General features: G+C 41.3%; 1 protein-coding gene across 1 annotated transcript; it reads right to left on the bottom strand.

Moving 5' to 3' along the window:
• Positions 1-118: 118 nt before the first annotated feature.
• LOC139951603 (sulfotransferase 1B1-like) lies at positions 119-17,244 on the bottom strand. Its single transcript, XM_071950570.1, has 6 exons — positions 16,947-17,244; positions 11,589-11,842; positions 9,760-9,892; positions 5,781-5,875; positions 4,309-4,501; positions 119-3,158 (listed from the first exon to the last, which is right to left on the bottom strand). The coding sequence occupies exons 1-6, from the start codon at positions 17,116-17,118 to the stop codon at positions 3,046-3,048; spliced, it is 960 nt and encodes a 319-aa protein (XP_071806671.1). The 5' UTR covers positions 17,119-17,244; the 3' UTR covers positions 119-3,045.
• Positions 17,245-17,294: the final 50 nt, after the last annotated feature.

Raw genomic sequence — 17,294 nt, 5'->3', positions numbered from 1 at the left:
AAACAAACAAACAAACAAACAAACAAACAAACAAACAAACAAACAAACAAACAAACAAACAAACAAACAAACAAACAAACAAACAAACAAACAAACAAACAAACAAACAAACAAACAAACAAACAAACAAACAAACAAACAAACAAACAAACAAACAAACAAACAAACAAACAAACAAACAACCAAACAACCAAACAAACAAACAAACATACGTACAAACAAACAAAAAATCGAACGAAAAATCGAACAAACAAACCAACGACGAATCAATGAACAACAACCAAACAACCAAACAACCAAACAAACTAACAATTAAACAAAACATTGTCTTGTAACTGGCTTAGAGCCAATCAAAAGATGAAGTGCAGATGTAAAAACTTACAATCAAAAAATATAATCCAAATATTTTCTTATTAAAATTTCAGCTGTGGCAGTTCCATGTAATGTAATGCTGTTTAAAAAAATAATAAGTTCCTATTTATTACTTAATGAAATAATGTAATCATTAATACTAGGCAACCACTCTTAAAGGAATAGTACAAAGAATTAATTCAACAAAAAGGTCTAACATCAAGTGTCTAGCACATATAAGCTTATATAATTTGATTTTTTAAAATCATTAATTTGATTGATTTGTTTCGATACTAAAATACACAATTTTATTGTCATCAATAGTATTTCAGATACGGTATAACTATTGTTTCCGAAACTGGCTTCGGCCTGGCATCCAACAAAATGTTTACTCATAGGGATACTCTAACATAGTGCTCAGTTGGTAGAGTGCTATAGCCATTAATCTGGAGGTCTTTGGTTAAAATCCCACTCCAGTAATTCTCCTTTGATTAGACCAAAATTGATTAAAACAATCCAATTCAGTTTCCTTTTGGTTTATTACCTAATACAGATACATAGATTTCTTTAGAAGATTGGAACAAGTACAAATGTTATAATAAATGAATTTCAGATTTCAAAAATCTTGTTTAAACTGTCAGTCCTGTTCGAGTTAAAAAGAACGATAATCCAATAATGTCCAATAAGACATACCTACTCATGTTTATGCATAATCATTTGCATATGCATTTTTAAATGATTACCATGAATCTATGGATCCAAACTACACATTTGTATGCATATTCATTTGCATACTCATTAGCATATATGAAGTCTTAGGCTCTTTTTGATTGGTTAACATACATGTAAATCGGTGGATCTACCCATACTTACTCGTGTTTATGCATATTTGTTTGCGTATTCATTTGGATACAGATTACCTTAGGCTCTTTTTGATTGGTCCCCTAAATCTGTGAACCCACACAATAGACTGATCCATTAAGCTCCGCCCCATTGCGTATTGACGAATCACAATCCATTGTGCAACACAAAGTCCAACAAAATGAGGTCGGACATGCGTGCGCGTTTGCTTGGTACGCATTAGTGTTGAGCAGAATGACATGGGAGAAGCTCACGTGTTCTTGCTCACACTTGTGCCGTGGGCGGAACCTAATGGATCGGTCTATTTCATCAATGAGTGATGTTTTCATTTCAATCATGCATAATTTGCCTGATATCTAGATCAACTGGATCCTCTTGTCAGTGCTTTAATTTGACATTTTACTGTACTTTTTAAACAGCTACTTGAGCGGAATGTTTTTTTTCACGGAAATACTATTTTAACTTGTTTATACGCGTTTGTTCACCAGTAATATGTAATTTTGATATTTGTACACAATTTGAATAATTCATAATTATCGATGAAAAAAATCAGGCCCCTGTCCATTCTAAGTAATATTTATTTCTTTGGTATAGTTTTGTGGGTTTTAAACTTCTTACTATCCTATTGTCTGTGCGAGGCACCTTAGGTGCCTTTTAGGCGTCTTATTATTATTATGTCCTGGGCCCAATTTCATAGCTCTGCTCAAGTAGCTAAGCACAACAAAACTTTGCTTACCAGATACCAGCCAAAATACAGTCTAACATGTCCTGTCAGTGGCTGGTAGGCCTGCATAATTTTGCTAAGCATTATGTTCTGCTTCATTAAAGGCAGTGGACACTATTGGTAATTACTCAAAATAATTATTATCATAAAACCTGTCTTGGTGACGAGTAATGGGGAGAGGTTGATGGTATCAAACATTGTGAGAAACGGCTCCCTCTGAAGTGCCATAATTTTCGAGAAAGAAGTAATTTTCCATGAAGATTTAGAACTTGAGGTCTCGAAATCAACCATCTAAATGCACACAACTTCGTGTGACAAGGGTGTTTTTTCTTTCATTATTATCTCGCAAGTTCGATGACCGATTGAGCTCAAAGTTTCACAGGTTTGTTATTTTATGCTTATGTTGAGATAGACCAACTATGAAGGCTAGTCTTTGATAATTACCAATAGTGTCCACTGCCTTTAAGTGGCTCTATGAAATTGGGAATAGTCTATTTTAGTCCCCCCACCTGAGATATATATTTCAAAAAAATCACTAACGTCTAATCTAAATGAAATTAATAATATAAGTACTGTGCACTAATCAAGGCCTTTTGAGGTACTATGGTGAATCACACTAAATAAACTCCCATAGTAACCGATTCTAAGATGCTAAATATACAAACAAATTCTCAAAAACACTTTTATAAAGTCTCTCAGCCTTTGAAAACCCAATCAAATAATAAAATAACAAGTAAAAATTATTTCAGACCACCAAACTTCTGATTTCATGAAAAAAAATTGGCAGATCAGCCGTTTAATTTTTTTGCTAATTACCCACGAATAAAACACCACCAAAAAATCCCTTTTTTACCCAAAACGACTTGCTGCCATTTTACATGGGGCACTCCTCCAATTCCCAAGCTAAATAGGACTAAAGCTCAAATTAATCAAATCTCCTCGACAGTTGAAAACCCAGAACACCGGGTTGTGATAGATTCTTAAAACTACAAAATCTATTAGTTGCATGACCCCCACAAAACATTCTTATTCAAAAGAAGGCCTACACATTAAGATAATCTGCTTGGCGCGTGAACTTTGGACGATTTAGTGTGGTGCACCATTACGGCTTATAGACCAAAATCAAACTCCAGATCCGTGTCTTTCATCTTCTCTCTGTAGAGTTCATCCACCCTCTCATTCTGAGCCACAGTGAACGCAGACTTCCAATCTCCGACAATTCCTGCATGGAAAAAAAAAGGAGAAGGAATCTCAAAGACACTAGAAAGTATTGGTAATTACTCAAAATAATTGCTAGCATAAAAACTTACTAGTTAATGGTCAATGGACAGCTGTTTATAGTAAAAAGGATTGTGAGAAACCGCTCCCTCTGAAGTAACGTAGTTTTTGAGAAAGCTGTATTTTTCCACTAAAATATTTGAATTTGATTTCGAAACCTCAGAATTAGATTTTGAGGTCCCAAAATCAAGCATCTGAAAGCACACAACTTCGTGTGACAAGGGTGTGTTTTCTTCCATTATTATCTCGCAACTTTGACGTCCAATTGAGTTCAAATTTTGTAAGGTTATTATTTTGTGCATATGTTGAGATACACAAATTGAACTCAATCGGTCAGCGAAGTTGCGATATAATAATTGAAGAAGAAAAAAACCTTGTCACATGTACTTAGTAGGCCTGGGCGAATTATTCGAATATCCGGTTAATGGCGAATAGGTTTTCCTATCCGTAACCGCGAATGCCTTTTTTTTCTTAACCGGATATCCGCATAGGGCGCGAATACCTATTTACAAACCGGATAATTCTGTAATTACAACCGAGTAACCGGATATTCTTTAATATCCGAATATCCGCGGATGTCGGGCGACAACTGATATGAATGTTTTGTCTGAAACCTTATGAAACTTCTATTAAGACAGCACAAAACAGCATATATTAAGTATTTAACTATGCTCACCTCCGTGAAGAGTTAAAACAATGACATTTCTGACGTAATTTGTAATAAAGTTTTCCCTCACGTAGAGTCAATCGCGATCAAAAGAAAAAGCAAATCGCCATCTTTAAATTAGATCCGGTCATTTTTATGAATGAACCGAGTGACACTGTCTAAAACTAATATCAATCCGCCCATAAGATCTCATTCACAAACGAACAGCGCCCTCTAGCGGCAAAAAAAATAATATTTTTTTATAGCGCCCTCTAGCGGCGAAAAAACTATTCGAATATCCGGTTAATTTCGGATAGTTGGCCAGCGGTATCCGAATAACAAAATTTCACTATTCGCCCAGCACTAGTACTTAGTGTGCTAATACCCCTAAATAAAACAAATAGGGAGCCCTCCAAGGAAGGCTAGATACAATGCAATTAATACCGACCTTTTCGCATGAGGTTTGGTGCACCACTTTTGACGGCTGTCCCATCGTCCTTAAACTCTCTAGGCTCACCAGCTACATGATATCTTGTTTTCATCTTCTCCATGGAAACCAAACCTGTTATTTTATCAATCACTTCGTCTGATAGAGGATGCCCTAGGTGGTCCGCAATCTGAATGACGGCTCCTCGCGTGTCCTTTGTACAAACGAAAACCATCAATCAACATCTACCTGAATTTTTGTCCATATCAAAACTTTAAAAAAAAATATTGCCTTGTTCAAATTGTGCTTTTGACTCTCCTTTTGTGTTTTAGAAATAAAGTAGTAGAGGCCTACATAGCAATCTAAGTCTCTGCAATTTGTAAAGAACTTCTCTCGTATTTGCTTTGACACCAAATTTCAAACAAGGTGAATTAACGGCAGATCTTAAACCTTGTCCAAGGCGTGCAGCTCCATAAATATGGGAATAAAAGGGTAGCGACGAGTTCTAAAACAGCTGTTTAAAACCGGCAGGGTCGTGGCTGTGCGATAAACGTCTGAGCCAAAGTTGAGTGCCTTTATCGCATGGCCACGATACTGCAAGGTCTCAAACGTCCGTTTAACAAAGAGTCACTACTCTTTTTTTGCCGTTCATGAATGCCATTTTGGTTAAAAGGCGTAGAGGTAGGAAACTCTGTAAAAACTAATCTGTTTTCTGACGCTCTCGAGCTCTGTTACATTTAGTGCAATTTTATGAGACAGTTTTCTTAAAGCATTTGTGTGCGTAGTAATGAATCCTCACATCCCTGGACTAGCCCGCACAAATGCTACCGGAAACCAACGGGTTATAAACAGCTTCAGCTGGTCTTTATCAACTATTTAAACACCCTCACCTGGCTCGCTCTCCACAAATAGGAATAGCGTAACTGTCTTGGGTATTTATGAATACTTAAAGCCCAGTCCCACTGCAGCGATAACAGGAACGATAACGATAATGAAGCTAAAGAGAACGCATTCAATTGGTTGAATGAGCGTGTGCGTAATCTGCGTGGAGTGATTCAACCAATACAATGCATTCTCTTTGCGTCGTGATCGTTATCGTTTTCGATTTCGTTATCGCTGCAGTGTGACTCGGCCTTAAGCCTGAGCTGGTGCCAAAGCTGAGGTTTTAAAAAATGCCCCCAGGACAGTAGGGCCTACTTATCCACTGCTTGACCTGACTAATTTTGACAACAGTCCCTAAATTGCCAGTAAAAATTGCCCTGTGTGACCCGGGCTCGATTTTATAGAGATGCTTAGAGAAACCTAAAAGCATTGCTTAAAAGATTTCTGCTTAGCAGAAATGAACAGCATACCAGTCACACAATGTATGTGACATGGAAGTTTGGTAACCTTAATCTGGTAAGCATTAATTTTTTGTGTTAATAGAGGGCTTTTTTGTTAAAGCAGTTCCATGCAATTGGGCCCTCGCCGCTACTAGTTCAATCAATACTTACTCGTTTCATGTCTTCATATTTAAGAACCAGATTTCCATAGTCATGACGGTGTTCCCAATATTCAAGCACATGATCAAACCAGGATGAATAGTTAACTGAAACAAAACAAGTATTGATTAAGTTCTCAATTGTCAGAAAAGGGTACAAAAGGGTATAATAGCTAACAGCTGGGTATAGAGAGGGAGGGGTGTAGCGGAGTGTAGCAGGGTACAGCAAAAGGCTGGGTACAGCAGGCTACAGAGAGGGAGGGGTGTGACAGGTTACAGCTTGGTCATGTTGGTACAGCAAAAAGCAGGTTACAGCTGGGTACAGCAAGGTAAGCAGGGTACAGAGAGGGAGGGGTGTAGCTGGGTACAGCAGGGTACAGAAAGGGAGGGGTGTAGCAGGTTACAGCTGAATACAGCAAAAAGCCGGTTACAGCTGAGTACAGCAAGGTAAGCAGGGTACAGAGAGGGAGGGGTGTAGCTGGGTACAGCAGGGTACAGAGAGATAGGGGTGTGGCAGGTTACAGTTTGGTACAGCAGAAAGCAGGGTACAGCTGGATACAGCAAGGTAAGCAGGGTACAGAGAGGGAGGGGTGTAGCTGGGTACAGCAGGGTACAGGAACAAGCCGGTTACAGCTGGGTACAGCAAGGTAAGCAGGGTACAGAGAGGGAGGGGTGTAGCAGGTACAGAGAGGGAGGGGTGTAGCAGGTACAGAGAGGGAGGGGTGTAGCAGGTACAGAGGGGGAAGGGTACAGCAGGGTACAGGAACAAGCCGGTTACAGCTGGGTACAGCAAGGTAAACAGGGTACAGAGAGGGAGGGGTGTAGCAGGTACAGAGAGGGAGGGGTGTAGCAGGTACAGAGAGGGAGGGGTGTAGCAGGTACAGAGGGGGAAGGGTACAGCAGGGTACAGGAACAAGCCGGTTACAGCTGGGTACAGCAAGGTAAACAGGGTACAGAGAGGGAGGGGTGTAGCAGGTACAGAGAGGGAGGGGTGTAGCAGGTACAGAGAGGGAGGGGTGTAGCAGGTACAGAGGGGGAAGGGTACAGCAGGGTACAGGAACAAGCCGGTTACAGCTGGGTACAGCAAGGTAAGCAGGGTACAGAAAGGGAGGGGTGTACGTAGCAGGGTACAGCAGGGTACAGAGAGGGAGGGGTGTAGCAGGTTACAGCTGAATACAGCAAAAAGCCGGTTACAGCTGAGTACAGCAAGGTAAGTAGGGTACAGAGAGGGAGGGGTGTAGCTGGGTACAGCAGGGTACAGAGAGATAGGGGTGTGGCAGGTTACAGTTTGGTACAGCAAAAAGCAGGTTACAGCTGGGTACAGCAAGGTAAGCAGGGTACAGAGAGGGAGGGGTGTAGCTGGGTACAGCAGGGTACAGAGAGATAGGGGTGTGGCAGGTTACAGTTTGGTACAGCAAAAAGCAGGTTACAGCTGGATACAGCAAGGTAAGCAGGGTACAGAGAGGGAGGGGTGTAGCTGGGTACAGCAGGGTACAGAGAGATAGGGGTGTGGCAGGTTACAGTTTGGTACAGCAGAAAGCAGGGTACAGCTGGATACATCAAGGTAAGCAGGGTACAGAGAGGGAGGGGTGTAGCAGGGTACAGCAGGGTACAGGAACAAGCCGGTTACAGCTGGGTACAGCAAGGTAAGCAGGGTACAGAAAGGGAGGGGTGTAGCTGGGTACAGCAGGGTACAGAGAGATAGGGGTGTGGCAGGTTACAGTTTGGTACAGCAGAAAGCAGGGTACAGCTGGATACATCAAGGTAAGCAGGGTACAGAGAGGGAGGGGTGTAGCAGGGTACAGCAGGGTACAGCAACAAGCAGGTTACAGCTGGGTACAGCAAGGTAAGCAGGGTACAGAGAGGGAGGGGTGTAGCAGGGTACAGCAGGGTACAGCAACAAGCAGGTTACAGCTGGGTACAGCAAGGTAAGCAGGGTACAGAGAGGGAGGGGTGTAGCTGGGTACAGCAGGGTACAGAGGGGGAGGGGTGTAGCAGGGTACAGCAGGGTACAGCAGAAAGCAGGGTACAGCTGGATACATCAAGGTAAGCAGGGTACAGAGGGGGAGGGGTGTAGCAGGGTACAGCAGGGTACAGCAACAAGCAGGTTACAGCTGGGTACAGCAAGGTAAGCAGGGTACAGAGAGGGAGGGGTGTAGCAGGGTACAGCAGGGTACAGCAACAAGCAGGTTACAGCTGGGTACAGCAAGGTAAACAGGGTACAGAAAGGGAGAGTGTAGCAGGTACAGAGAGGGAGGGGTGTAGCAGGGTACAGAGGGGGAGGGGTGTAGCAGGGTACAGCAGGGTACAGCAAGGTAAACAGGGTACAGAAAGGGAGAGTGTAGCAGGTACAGAGAGGGAGGGGTGTAGCAGAGTACAGAGAGGGAGGGGTGTGCAGTACAGCACGGTACAGCAGGGTACAGCACAGCTGGGTACAGCAAGGTAAGCAGGGAACAGGGAGGGAGGGGTGTAGCAGGATACAGCAAAAAGCAGGTACAGCAGGGTACAGAGAGGGAGGGGTGTAGCAGGGTACAGCAGGGTACAGCAACAAGCAGGTTACAGCTGGGTACAGCAAGGTAAACAGGGTACAGAAAGGGAGAGTGTAGCAGGTACAGAGAGGGAGGGGTGTAGCAGGGTACAGAGGGGGAGGGGTGTAGCAGGGTACAGCAGGGTACAGCAAGGTAAACAGGGTACAGAAAGGGAGAGTGTAGCAGGTACAGAGAGGGAGGGGTGTAGCAGAGTACAGAGAGGGAGGGGTGTGCAGTACAGCACGGTACAGCAGGGTACAGCACAGCTGGGTACAGCAAGGTAAGCAGGGTACAGGGAGGGAGGGGTATAGCTGGGTACAGCAGGGTACAGAGAGGGAGGGGTGTACATGTGGCAGGTTACAGCTGGGTGCAGCAAGGTACATATATGTGTAAGCAGGGTATAGGGGGAGGGGTGTGCAGTACAGCACGGTACAGCAGGGTACAGCACAGCTGGGTACAGCAAGGTAAGCAGGGAACAGGGAGGGAGGGGTGTAGCAGGATACAGCAAAAAGCAGGTACAGCAGGGTACAGCAAGGTAAGCCGGGTAGGGAGGGAGGGGTGTAGCTGGGTACAGTAAAAAGCAGGGTACAGCTGGGTACGGCAAGGTAAGCCGGGTAGGGAGGGAGGGGTGTAGCAGGGTACAGCAGGGTACAGCTTAGACTGGGCCCCTGTCTTTATCTGCAAGGATGTAGACCTGGAACTTGCTACTCAGATCCAGTGATTCCAATGGAAACAATGATATCATTGGATAAACCTGCAAAGTGACATGAGCTTTCCATGGACGCCCAAACAGTTCACTCCTATCACGTCCGCCATAGAATTTGACTGCGTATCTCTATGTAAAATGAATGTAGGTCAAAGGTGCATACATGTACGTACACACCGGCTGCAGGCCGGTCTCTGGCGTTATTCACAAGCCTCAAAGCTGGTTATTGAGTAGGCTGGAAAAGCAAGGGTTAACCCTGGTATTTCTGGATGTAGCAAGCACCTTTATTTACAGGCTTCACTAGTAGGCAACTGGGGTATCCAAAGACCAATTCACACATCAAGTTCAAATGAAGTTGACATGCCAAGTCTTTCTTGAGTTATCGCTCGGACAATGATTGCACACGCGGAAAAAAAGTGTGTATTGTGTTAAAGCACACATTCAGGGACCTTTTTTGTCCCTTTTCTTATAGGTCCCTAGTTTGAGAGTGTATGTCCTAACCACCCACACTCACAAAGACGAAGCAAAAACAAAGAACATCAAAGAATTGGTACGAAAACAAACTTGTCTAAGATCACAGATTTACATACACAAAACTTACATGGTCTAATGATGATTAGATGCAAAATGTGTAATCGTTTTTTTTTAAAACTATTTTGGCAGTTTATGTATGTGGTGGATTACATAAAGTGCGTAAACTGCCAGCAACTGTTTTGTTAGCCAAAACCAATTCTTTTAAAAAATAACAGTTAACTTACTTTTGTCTCCAAAACAGTTCACCTCCAAACTTTCTGCAAATGTTAAATCCTTTAGTTTGTGTGCCATCATGCCTTTGTAGAAATGGTAATATGAAACCATTGTGTCCTTTAGGTTTCGAACGGGTGTTATAATCTACATGTATAGGTGAGAACAACATCTAAGATTAAGCCGTTATTCCACCAGTTCTTCTCTGCCTTCAAAGTCTTGGTCGTGACACTTACACAAGTGTCCTTAAAGGAACATGTTGCCTTGGATCGGACGAGTTGGTCAAAACAAAAGCGTTTGTAACCGTTTTTTATAAAATGCATATGGTTGGAAAGATGTTTTAAAAGTAGAATACAATGATCTACACAAGTTTGCCTCGAAATTGCGTGGTTTTCCTTCTACTGTGCGAACTAACACGGTCGGCCATTTATGGGAGTCAAAATTTTGACCCCCATAAATGGCCGACGTGTTAGTCGACGAGGTAAAAGGAAAACCACGCAATTTCGAGGCATGTTTGTGTGGATCATTGTATTCTACTTTTACAACATCTTTCTACCCATATGCATTTTATAAAAAAACGGTTACAAACGCTTTTCAAAGACCAACTCGACCGATCCAAGGCAACGTGTTCCTTTAAGCAAAACACTTTTAAGGATCATGGTTAAAACCATGATTGCTTTTTAAAGGTGGGGAGGAAGTGCTTTCTGCTCTACCAACCACGCGTCTCATGGATGATTCCCAAGCCTACATCCATATGGACAGTAAAGGGGGTAACCCTGTTTCAGCCCAAGGAGTAAGTGGCAACGACCCCTGGCAAAAAAAAACCACACCTTGAAGTGGCCTTCAGGCCTTGTGTGTCTGGCGACTTGCATAAAAAAAAAAAAAGTCAAGCAAGTGCTCCAGCCCTTCCCCTCAACCATCTTGCACTCTATCTTGCACTCCTTTCTGCAGTAGTGCATGATTTCTGTCCCTTGTTATTTTAGGTTTTTTTAACCTCTTGCCATGTGTGTGTTTTTATGTTTGTTTACTTCCTAATAATTAATTGTTACATTTTTCACGCTGAAAGGATTGAAGGATGTGTCACCGATGTCTGAATGTGTTTCGTAAGTAATATTGTCACAAACACGTAGTCCTGAGCGACACAATTGGTTCAACAAAGAAAACATCTTTTTTTTAAGCAGTCAGGTAGTTGAGACTATTTTAGTAGTACATTAGCTGTGGTAGCACGATTAACCGAGTTGTTGAAAATTGGTAGTCGCTACTCGACTAAACAACCAATAGTCGCGACTTTGACCCTAGCCGCACAGTCTTGCTAAACATGATTTAAAAAAAAATTGCGACTACCTTCCTTTAATCTCTTTCAAAAGTTTCTTGGTACGTAAGTGACAATAACTCGAGGAAGTTTCCATCCACACTATGGAGACATGAACCGATTACTGAAAACTGGTAGTCGCGACTTGATAGAGTTTAGCACTGAATAAATATGGTGACGAAGTAAACGCTGCAGTTTTGTGCACCGCAGATGTACGTATGCACTAATGTTTATGGGCAATACAGTACAGAATGAAGCAACAACGTGTTTATTTGTCACTCACCGATACCTTGTCATGTCCACGAGTTGTTTGTATTAATCTGGCATTAGTGATGGGTTTTTTACCGCGCTGCCACCATGAAATGAGTGTATATCTTCACAGAGTATAAGTTCCAGATACACGTTTATTCATCAGAGTAACTCATGACGTTGTGGGTGGGAATAGAGCGCCCTCTAGTGTTGACATATTACAGTGACAACGAAACTAGTTGCCAAGGATTACTAAACATGATTTAAAAAAATTGTGTCTACCTTTCCTTTTTTCTCTTTCAAAAGTTGGTCCGGGAGGAAGCTTCTTGGGACGTGAGTGACGATAACACGAGGTGATTTCCATCCCGGAGCTTCTTGGTATCTTGGAAGCCGCTCTGTCCCACCAAACTTTGCCAACTCGCCGACTGTCGCCATGGCTTCAAACTCTAGGGGTAAGGGCTCTTGCTGTCTGTCGACTTTCTCCAAGTCACCGTTGTTCAGAATGAGATGACATATTTCAGCGACCCAGTGAGTGCCTACAGGATGACAGACAAAACAAATCACAATTGAAATAGTTTTGCAGGAAAGCGCAAGCATGGTCAGCATGTAACCAATTAGATAAGATCTGGAAATCTGATCTTGACAGAGCTATCAAAATCAAGTTCTTCAGGGCCTGTGTTGAAAGCATCTTGCTATATGGAGCCGAAACATGGACAACAACACAAAAAATGAATGATCGCATCAACGGTTGCTACACTCAACTGCTGCGTAGAGTTCTCAACATCCACTGGCGGGACCATACTACAAACAGGGAGGTTTATGGCAATCTACCACCACTTTCCGAGACCATAATGCAGAGACGTCTCCAGTTTGCTGGCCACTGTTTGCGAACAGCGGATCAACCTATATCACATCTGGTCTTCTGGAATCCTCCTGGCGGACATCCAAATCGCGGCAGGAGGAAAATGAGCTACTCTGACACCATCACCCGAGACACAAATCTCAATCAAAACGAGACTCAACAACTCATGAGGGACAAAGCAACCTGGCACCACTTCATCAAAGCTGCTTCTGCTATTCCGTCTAAGGACGACGGATGATGATGATGATGAAATAGTTTTAGATAAATTAGTTGTTGTTATTGGTTTATTCACGCCATATTAGGCTGCATTTAGGAAAAAACAAATACACAGAGGGAAATTTAAAAATTTACAAAGTCTATAAAAACTATAAAGTGTCAAAAAACACAGGCGACTAAAACTTTGAAAAAAAGACGGGCATAAAAACAAGCTCAAACACCAATGAACAAATGTTTTTTAAAAGACATGGCATACATGTAGGCCTATGAATGATATACCAATCCAGTTAGATACAAAATAGGGCTTTTTATAAAATAAAATTTTTTGATAAAAATAAATCAATAATCACTTTATAATAGATGTTAAATTTGCATCGGGGATAAAGAATATTAATTTTGGTTTTTACCCATACACCGATGTGTGTCAGCACTGTATACTTAGTACTTCCCGAGTCCTGTGAAAAAATATCACAGGCATGTTACTCGGGTGGGATTCGAACCCACGACCCTTGCAATTCTAGAGCAGTGTCTTACCAACTAGACTACCGAGGTTGCCCGGCAGATTCGAACTGCCTCTAGCTGCCGGGCAACCTCGGTAGTCTAGTTGGTAAGACACTGCTCTAGAATTGCAAGGGTCGTGGGTTCGAATCCCACCCGAGTAACATGGCTGTGATATTTTTTCACAGAACTCGGGAAGTACTGAGTATACAGTGCTGACACACATCGGTGTATGGGCAAAAACCAAAATTAATATTCAATAATCACTTGTTAAGACACCCGTATTTAACCAGTCTTTGACCAATCACAGTGCAATAAGGTGCAGTTTGCAATAGCCACATCATTTGAGTAGTGTTGGTTCTGAAAAGAATTGGTGGTTGACAACCAACACTTCTCAAAAGAGACTTACATATTGCCCTGCAAACTTCACCTTAAAGGCACTGGACACTATTGGTAGTTACTCAAAATAATTGTTAGTAGTATAAAACATTGTGAGAAACGGCTCCCCCTGAAGTAACGTTTTTTTTTGAGAATGAGGTAACTTTCCCTGAATTTGATTTCGAGACCTCAGACTGCCTCAGAATTAGATTTTGAGGTCCCAAATCAAGCATTAGGAAGCACACTAACTTCGTGTGACAAGGGTGTTTTTTCTTCTATTATTATCTCGCAACTTCGACGACAAATTGAGTTAAAAGTTTGTTATTTTGTGGATAATGTTGAGATACACCATTACCAAATGAGAAGACTGGTCTTTGACAATTACCAATTTCAAATTCTACCAAAGTTTGTTAAAGCCGTTGGTCCCGTGTGTTGTGTAACCCACGTAAAAGAACCCAGTGCACTCATCGAAAAGAGCACGGGTTTGCCATAGCCCTGGTACATAGGACGTCAGTCAGTGCCACTGCACTGATGTCCTGAGTATAAAGGTTCTTTACAACGCGAACACAAATTTGACTACAATTTTCTTTATTTTTTACCTGATTTGAGAAGCTGAAATTCCGTTCATATATTCATAGTGTCCCTCACTATATTCTCAACGAGTTCACAGCTAACAAATATATCCATGGAAGAAATTATTTTTCAAAAATATGTCGAAGTTCTGCACTGGCGATGTGATCATCGTGTACCAATTGATAGTGTGAGCCCAAGTGCGCTATATTATGTAATACTTTTTAACGATTGTGATTTGTGAATTATGTAGCAATTCAGCAGAATGCTGCGATGCCATTTTAAAATAAATAAACCATTTATAAACAAATGATTAATTTTTATAAATACCGAATATTACATTATACCGAATACCATTATATTTTCAGTCTACAGAACTTTTGAAGTATTGAAACATGTAATTTTCCATGTTGCATGACATAAAGCTACAAATACAGAACAGATTTAGAAAAAAAGAGATAATAAAATGGAAGAAAAAAGGGTCATTCCGTGTCAAATCAACCAGTTTTCAGAAAAGTTCCCAGGTGACCCCCTCAGATTTTGATGAAACTTGCTCAGAATGATTGGATGTGGCTCAAATGAACACATACAAAAAAGCTAAGTCATACTCCATGTCGTTTTTCGAGATATGACCCATTGAAATTTGGTCAAGGCGGCCATTTTGTACTCGCGCGAGACGCGAAAAGTGATTTTTGTGATAATTTCCGACTTTGAAAGCTCATAATTTAGTTATTGTACCAGGTAGAGAGCTCAAATTTGGTATTCCATCTTACTTCTTGCCAAATTTCATGAATCTGCACTCAATTTAAGAGTATCTCCTTTAATTTTCTAGTTATGGTCACCTAAAGTAGGCACTTTAATCAGCCGAAAGTGTTTTTTGTGATAATTGGGGTCACCCTGTGCCCACATGAGGGGTCAAATGAATCCTATATTCCCTAGGTATTATCTATGGGTGCATGTCTTTACCCATAAGCAATTATAAGCTCACCAATGCATTCATTCAGAAATAGCATGGACCCAAAGTTGGTTCCAGCCAGAAAAAGGTCAAAAAGACCCCGCCCGTCATGACCCCGTGATCAATTGAAACATTTTTTGAAATTGATACCAGTTAAACATATATATTCTACTTATATACACCAATTTTCAGCTTTGGCACTCAACTCCATCCACTGGTTGATTTGACACGGAATGACCCAAAACAGCCTTGTCGTACAAGGTGTGTGCTTTCACATGCTTGAGATCGAGACCTCAGCTGAGGTCTTGCATTCCATTAGGCCTAAAAAAAATATGTTGGCTTGGGTCGGTCGGTCGGGTTTTTTTTTAATTTTTTTTTTTTTACATGTAGATAGTCAAACAATGCCTAGCCTTGATCAAGGCGCTACAGCCAGCCGCGATCTGCAAAATCCCAGTCCCCATCACTGAATTCCACCAGTGCACCCCCATACATAACACAGTGCATATAAGACGTATACAGCGTATGTACACACATACGTACTGTACATGTACATGTACCATCTGTATGCGGTACACTTACGGTACATGGGTACTTCCTAAGTTGTTTGAGCCACGTGTGCGAGGTTGAAAGTAGAAAGACACGACCGTACTCATGAATACGCTATACTGTTCTCGATGTACAATGTATGGTAATGTACATTTGTGTATGCACTGCATGCGTGTGCAGCGAACCGGGCCGGGGAACAGTACGTCAACAGCCTTGATCAAGGCTAAACAACGCCCAAAACTGCATTATAAACATTTCATGAAAGATCAAGTTGTCAAGCAAGCAAGGTATTAATCATCTTAAAAATCTCGCTTCAATCGCTCTTTTTGCGTCTTTATTTTGGCAAATTCCTTCAAAAACAATTTCCAAGAACCATTTCATTCACCATGTTTTTTGTCCGTTCAATAAAACGAGCGATACCATATATGGGCATTACTGGCAACAGCGCCCTCTGTTGTTCAATGGAGGGTTCGACTCCTTGTGAAAGCATGACGTCGGATAAACAGGCATGTGGTGTGATATGTGACACAGGCTCACCCTATCCGTGCGTGTGAGGGAAATCGATTTACAATTAGTAAGTTGCGTTTTTGTGAACGTTGAAACCACAAATGTTGCACTGGATAATTATTACTGTCGACCTTATTTAAGTAGTCGGCCAAATATTAATATTTGTGTCAAATCTACCATTTTTAAAGCATAAAATATTCATGAAATAAAAATTCGGAAGTAAAAAAAAATTGGGAAAAAAAACGATTTTTTTTTTTTTTTAAACCGCGACCGAAATTTTGCTACTTTTACGGTCGGTCGGTCGGGATAGGGCAATCCAACATGTTTTTTTAATTTTAGGCCTTATATTTACTTTTACACGGAGTACATGAGAAATTACTTCTTTTCTCAAAAACTACACTACTTCATTCAGACTCAGAGGGGGCCGTTTTTTTTTAACCCCACTTGTGTGGCCAAACTGAATCCTCAGATAGCCATGGTCACACAAGTGGCACTAGTCGTTTCTTACAATGTTTTATACTAGTATCAACAGCTCTCTATTGCTAGCTGGTTACCAATACATTTTTATGCTAACAATTATTTTGAGTAATTACCAAGTCCAATGCAATGGGCGGACAAAGTAGAGGAGTTGCACAGTGCCTTTAATTTAATTCATTGATAATTGACCAATTGAAAACATTTTCAATAATAAATAATAATAATAATATGAACACTACTAGACTAGTGCGCCAGTATCCACCACAAGTGATGCTCATCGCGCAAGGAAGAAACACAAAATTAATGAAAAGCAGCTGTGAAAAAGTGGGTTTTGAGGGCCTCTTTGAACTTATGAATAGAGGACATGTTACGGATATTAAGAGGCAGATTATTCCAAAGTAAAGGACCAGCATGAGAAAAAAAAAAAAAAAAAAAAAAACCCACCCCCTCCAAAAAACATAAACAATAATTAAACAGACACAACAAAGTTCATTATGCTCGAGACTAGGTCTAAATGCCAGGGAAAAAAATGTCTTGCTTACATCATGTAAGCATGGCCCGCTGCCTTGCCAATCATCTCAACAAACAAAACAAACCAACCACCCCCTCTCGGCCACGCCCATGAACTGACCTGCTTTCGGATAAGAAGCAATCCAAACATCATCGTCTCGGACATCAAAGTTTTTGATTGCCTTTAAACTTTCTTTAGACACTAAAGGCGGCCAATTGACGCCTTGAATCTCTACAGAATAGTGACTTCCAGGTCCAAGACCCTTTTCCTTTTCAGTTTTAGTAGAATCCATTGGGAGAAATACAACTTTAAAAACAGGTTTTGTAGGCAGTGGTAGTTTTCCGTCAATGAAAAATGATGAAATCAACACAACTAAAAAGAACTCTGGTGTCCTTTTTCGCTACAGTGTATAATAAGAACGTGTATATACACGGTACCAGTCTATGATAAGTTACCTAGACGTCAAAC

The sequence above is a fragment of the Asterias amurensis genome, chromosome 19, assembly GCF_032118995.1.
Source record: "Asterias amurensis chromosome 19, ASM3211899v1".
Taxonomy (NCBI): domain Eukaryota; kingdom Metazoa; phylum Echinodermata; class Asteroidea; order Forcipulatida; family Asteriidae; genus Asterias; species Asterias amurensis.
This window is presented reverse-complemented; position numbering and strand designations above follow the sequence as displayed.

What these genes read in the sequence shown, in the direction of transcription:
- LOC139951603 (XM_071950570.1), bottom strand. Translation starts at nt 17,118, where the DNA reads ATGGATTCTACTAAAACTGAAAAGGAAAAGGGTCTTGGACCTGGAAGT. An exon ending in TGCTTCTTATCCGAAAGCAG is followed by an intron (nt 11,843 to 16,946) that starts GTCAGTTCATGG and finishes GTCATCCTGTAG; the next exon opens with GCACTCACTGGGTCGCTGAA. An exon ending in TGAAAGAGAAAAAAGGAAAG is followed by an intron (nt 9,893 to 11,588) that starts GTAGACACAATT and finishes CTATACATGTAG; the next exon opens with ATTATAACACCCGTTCGAAA.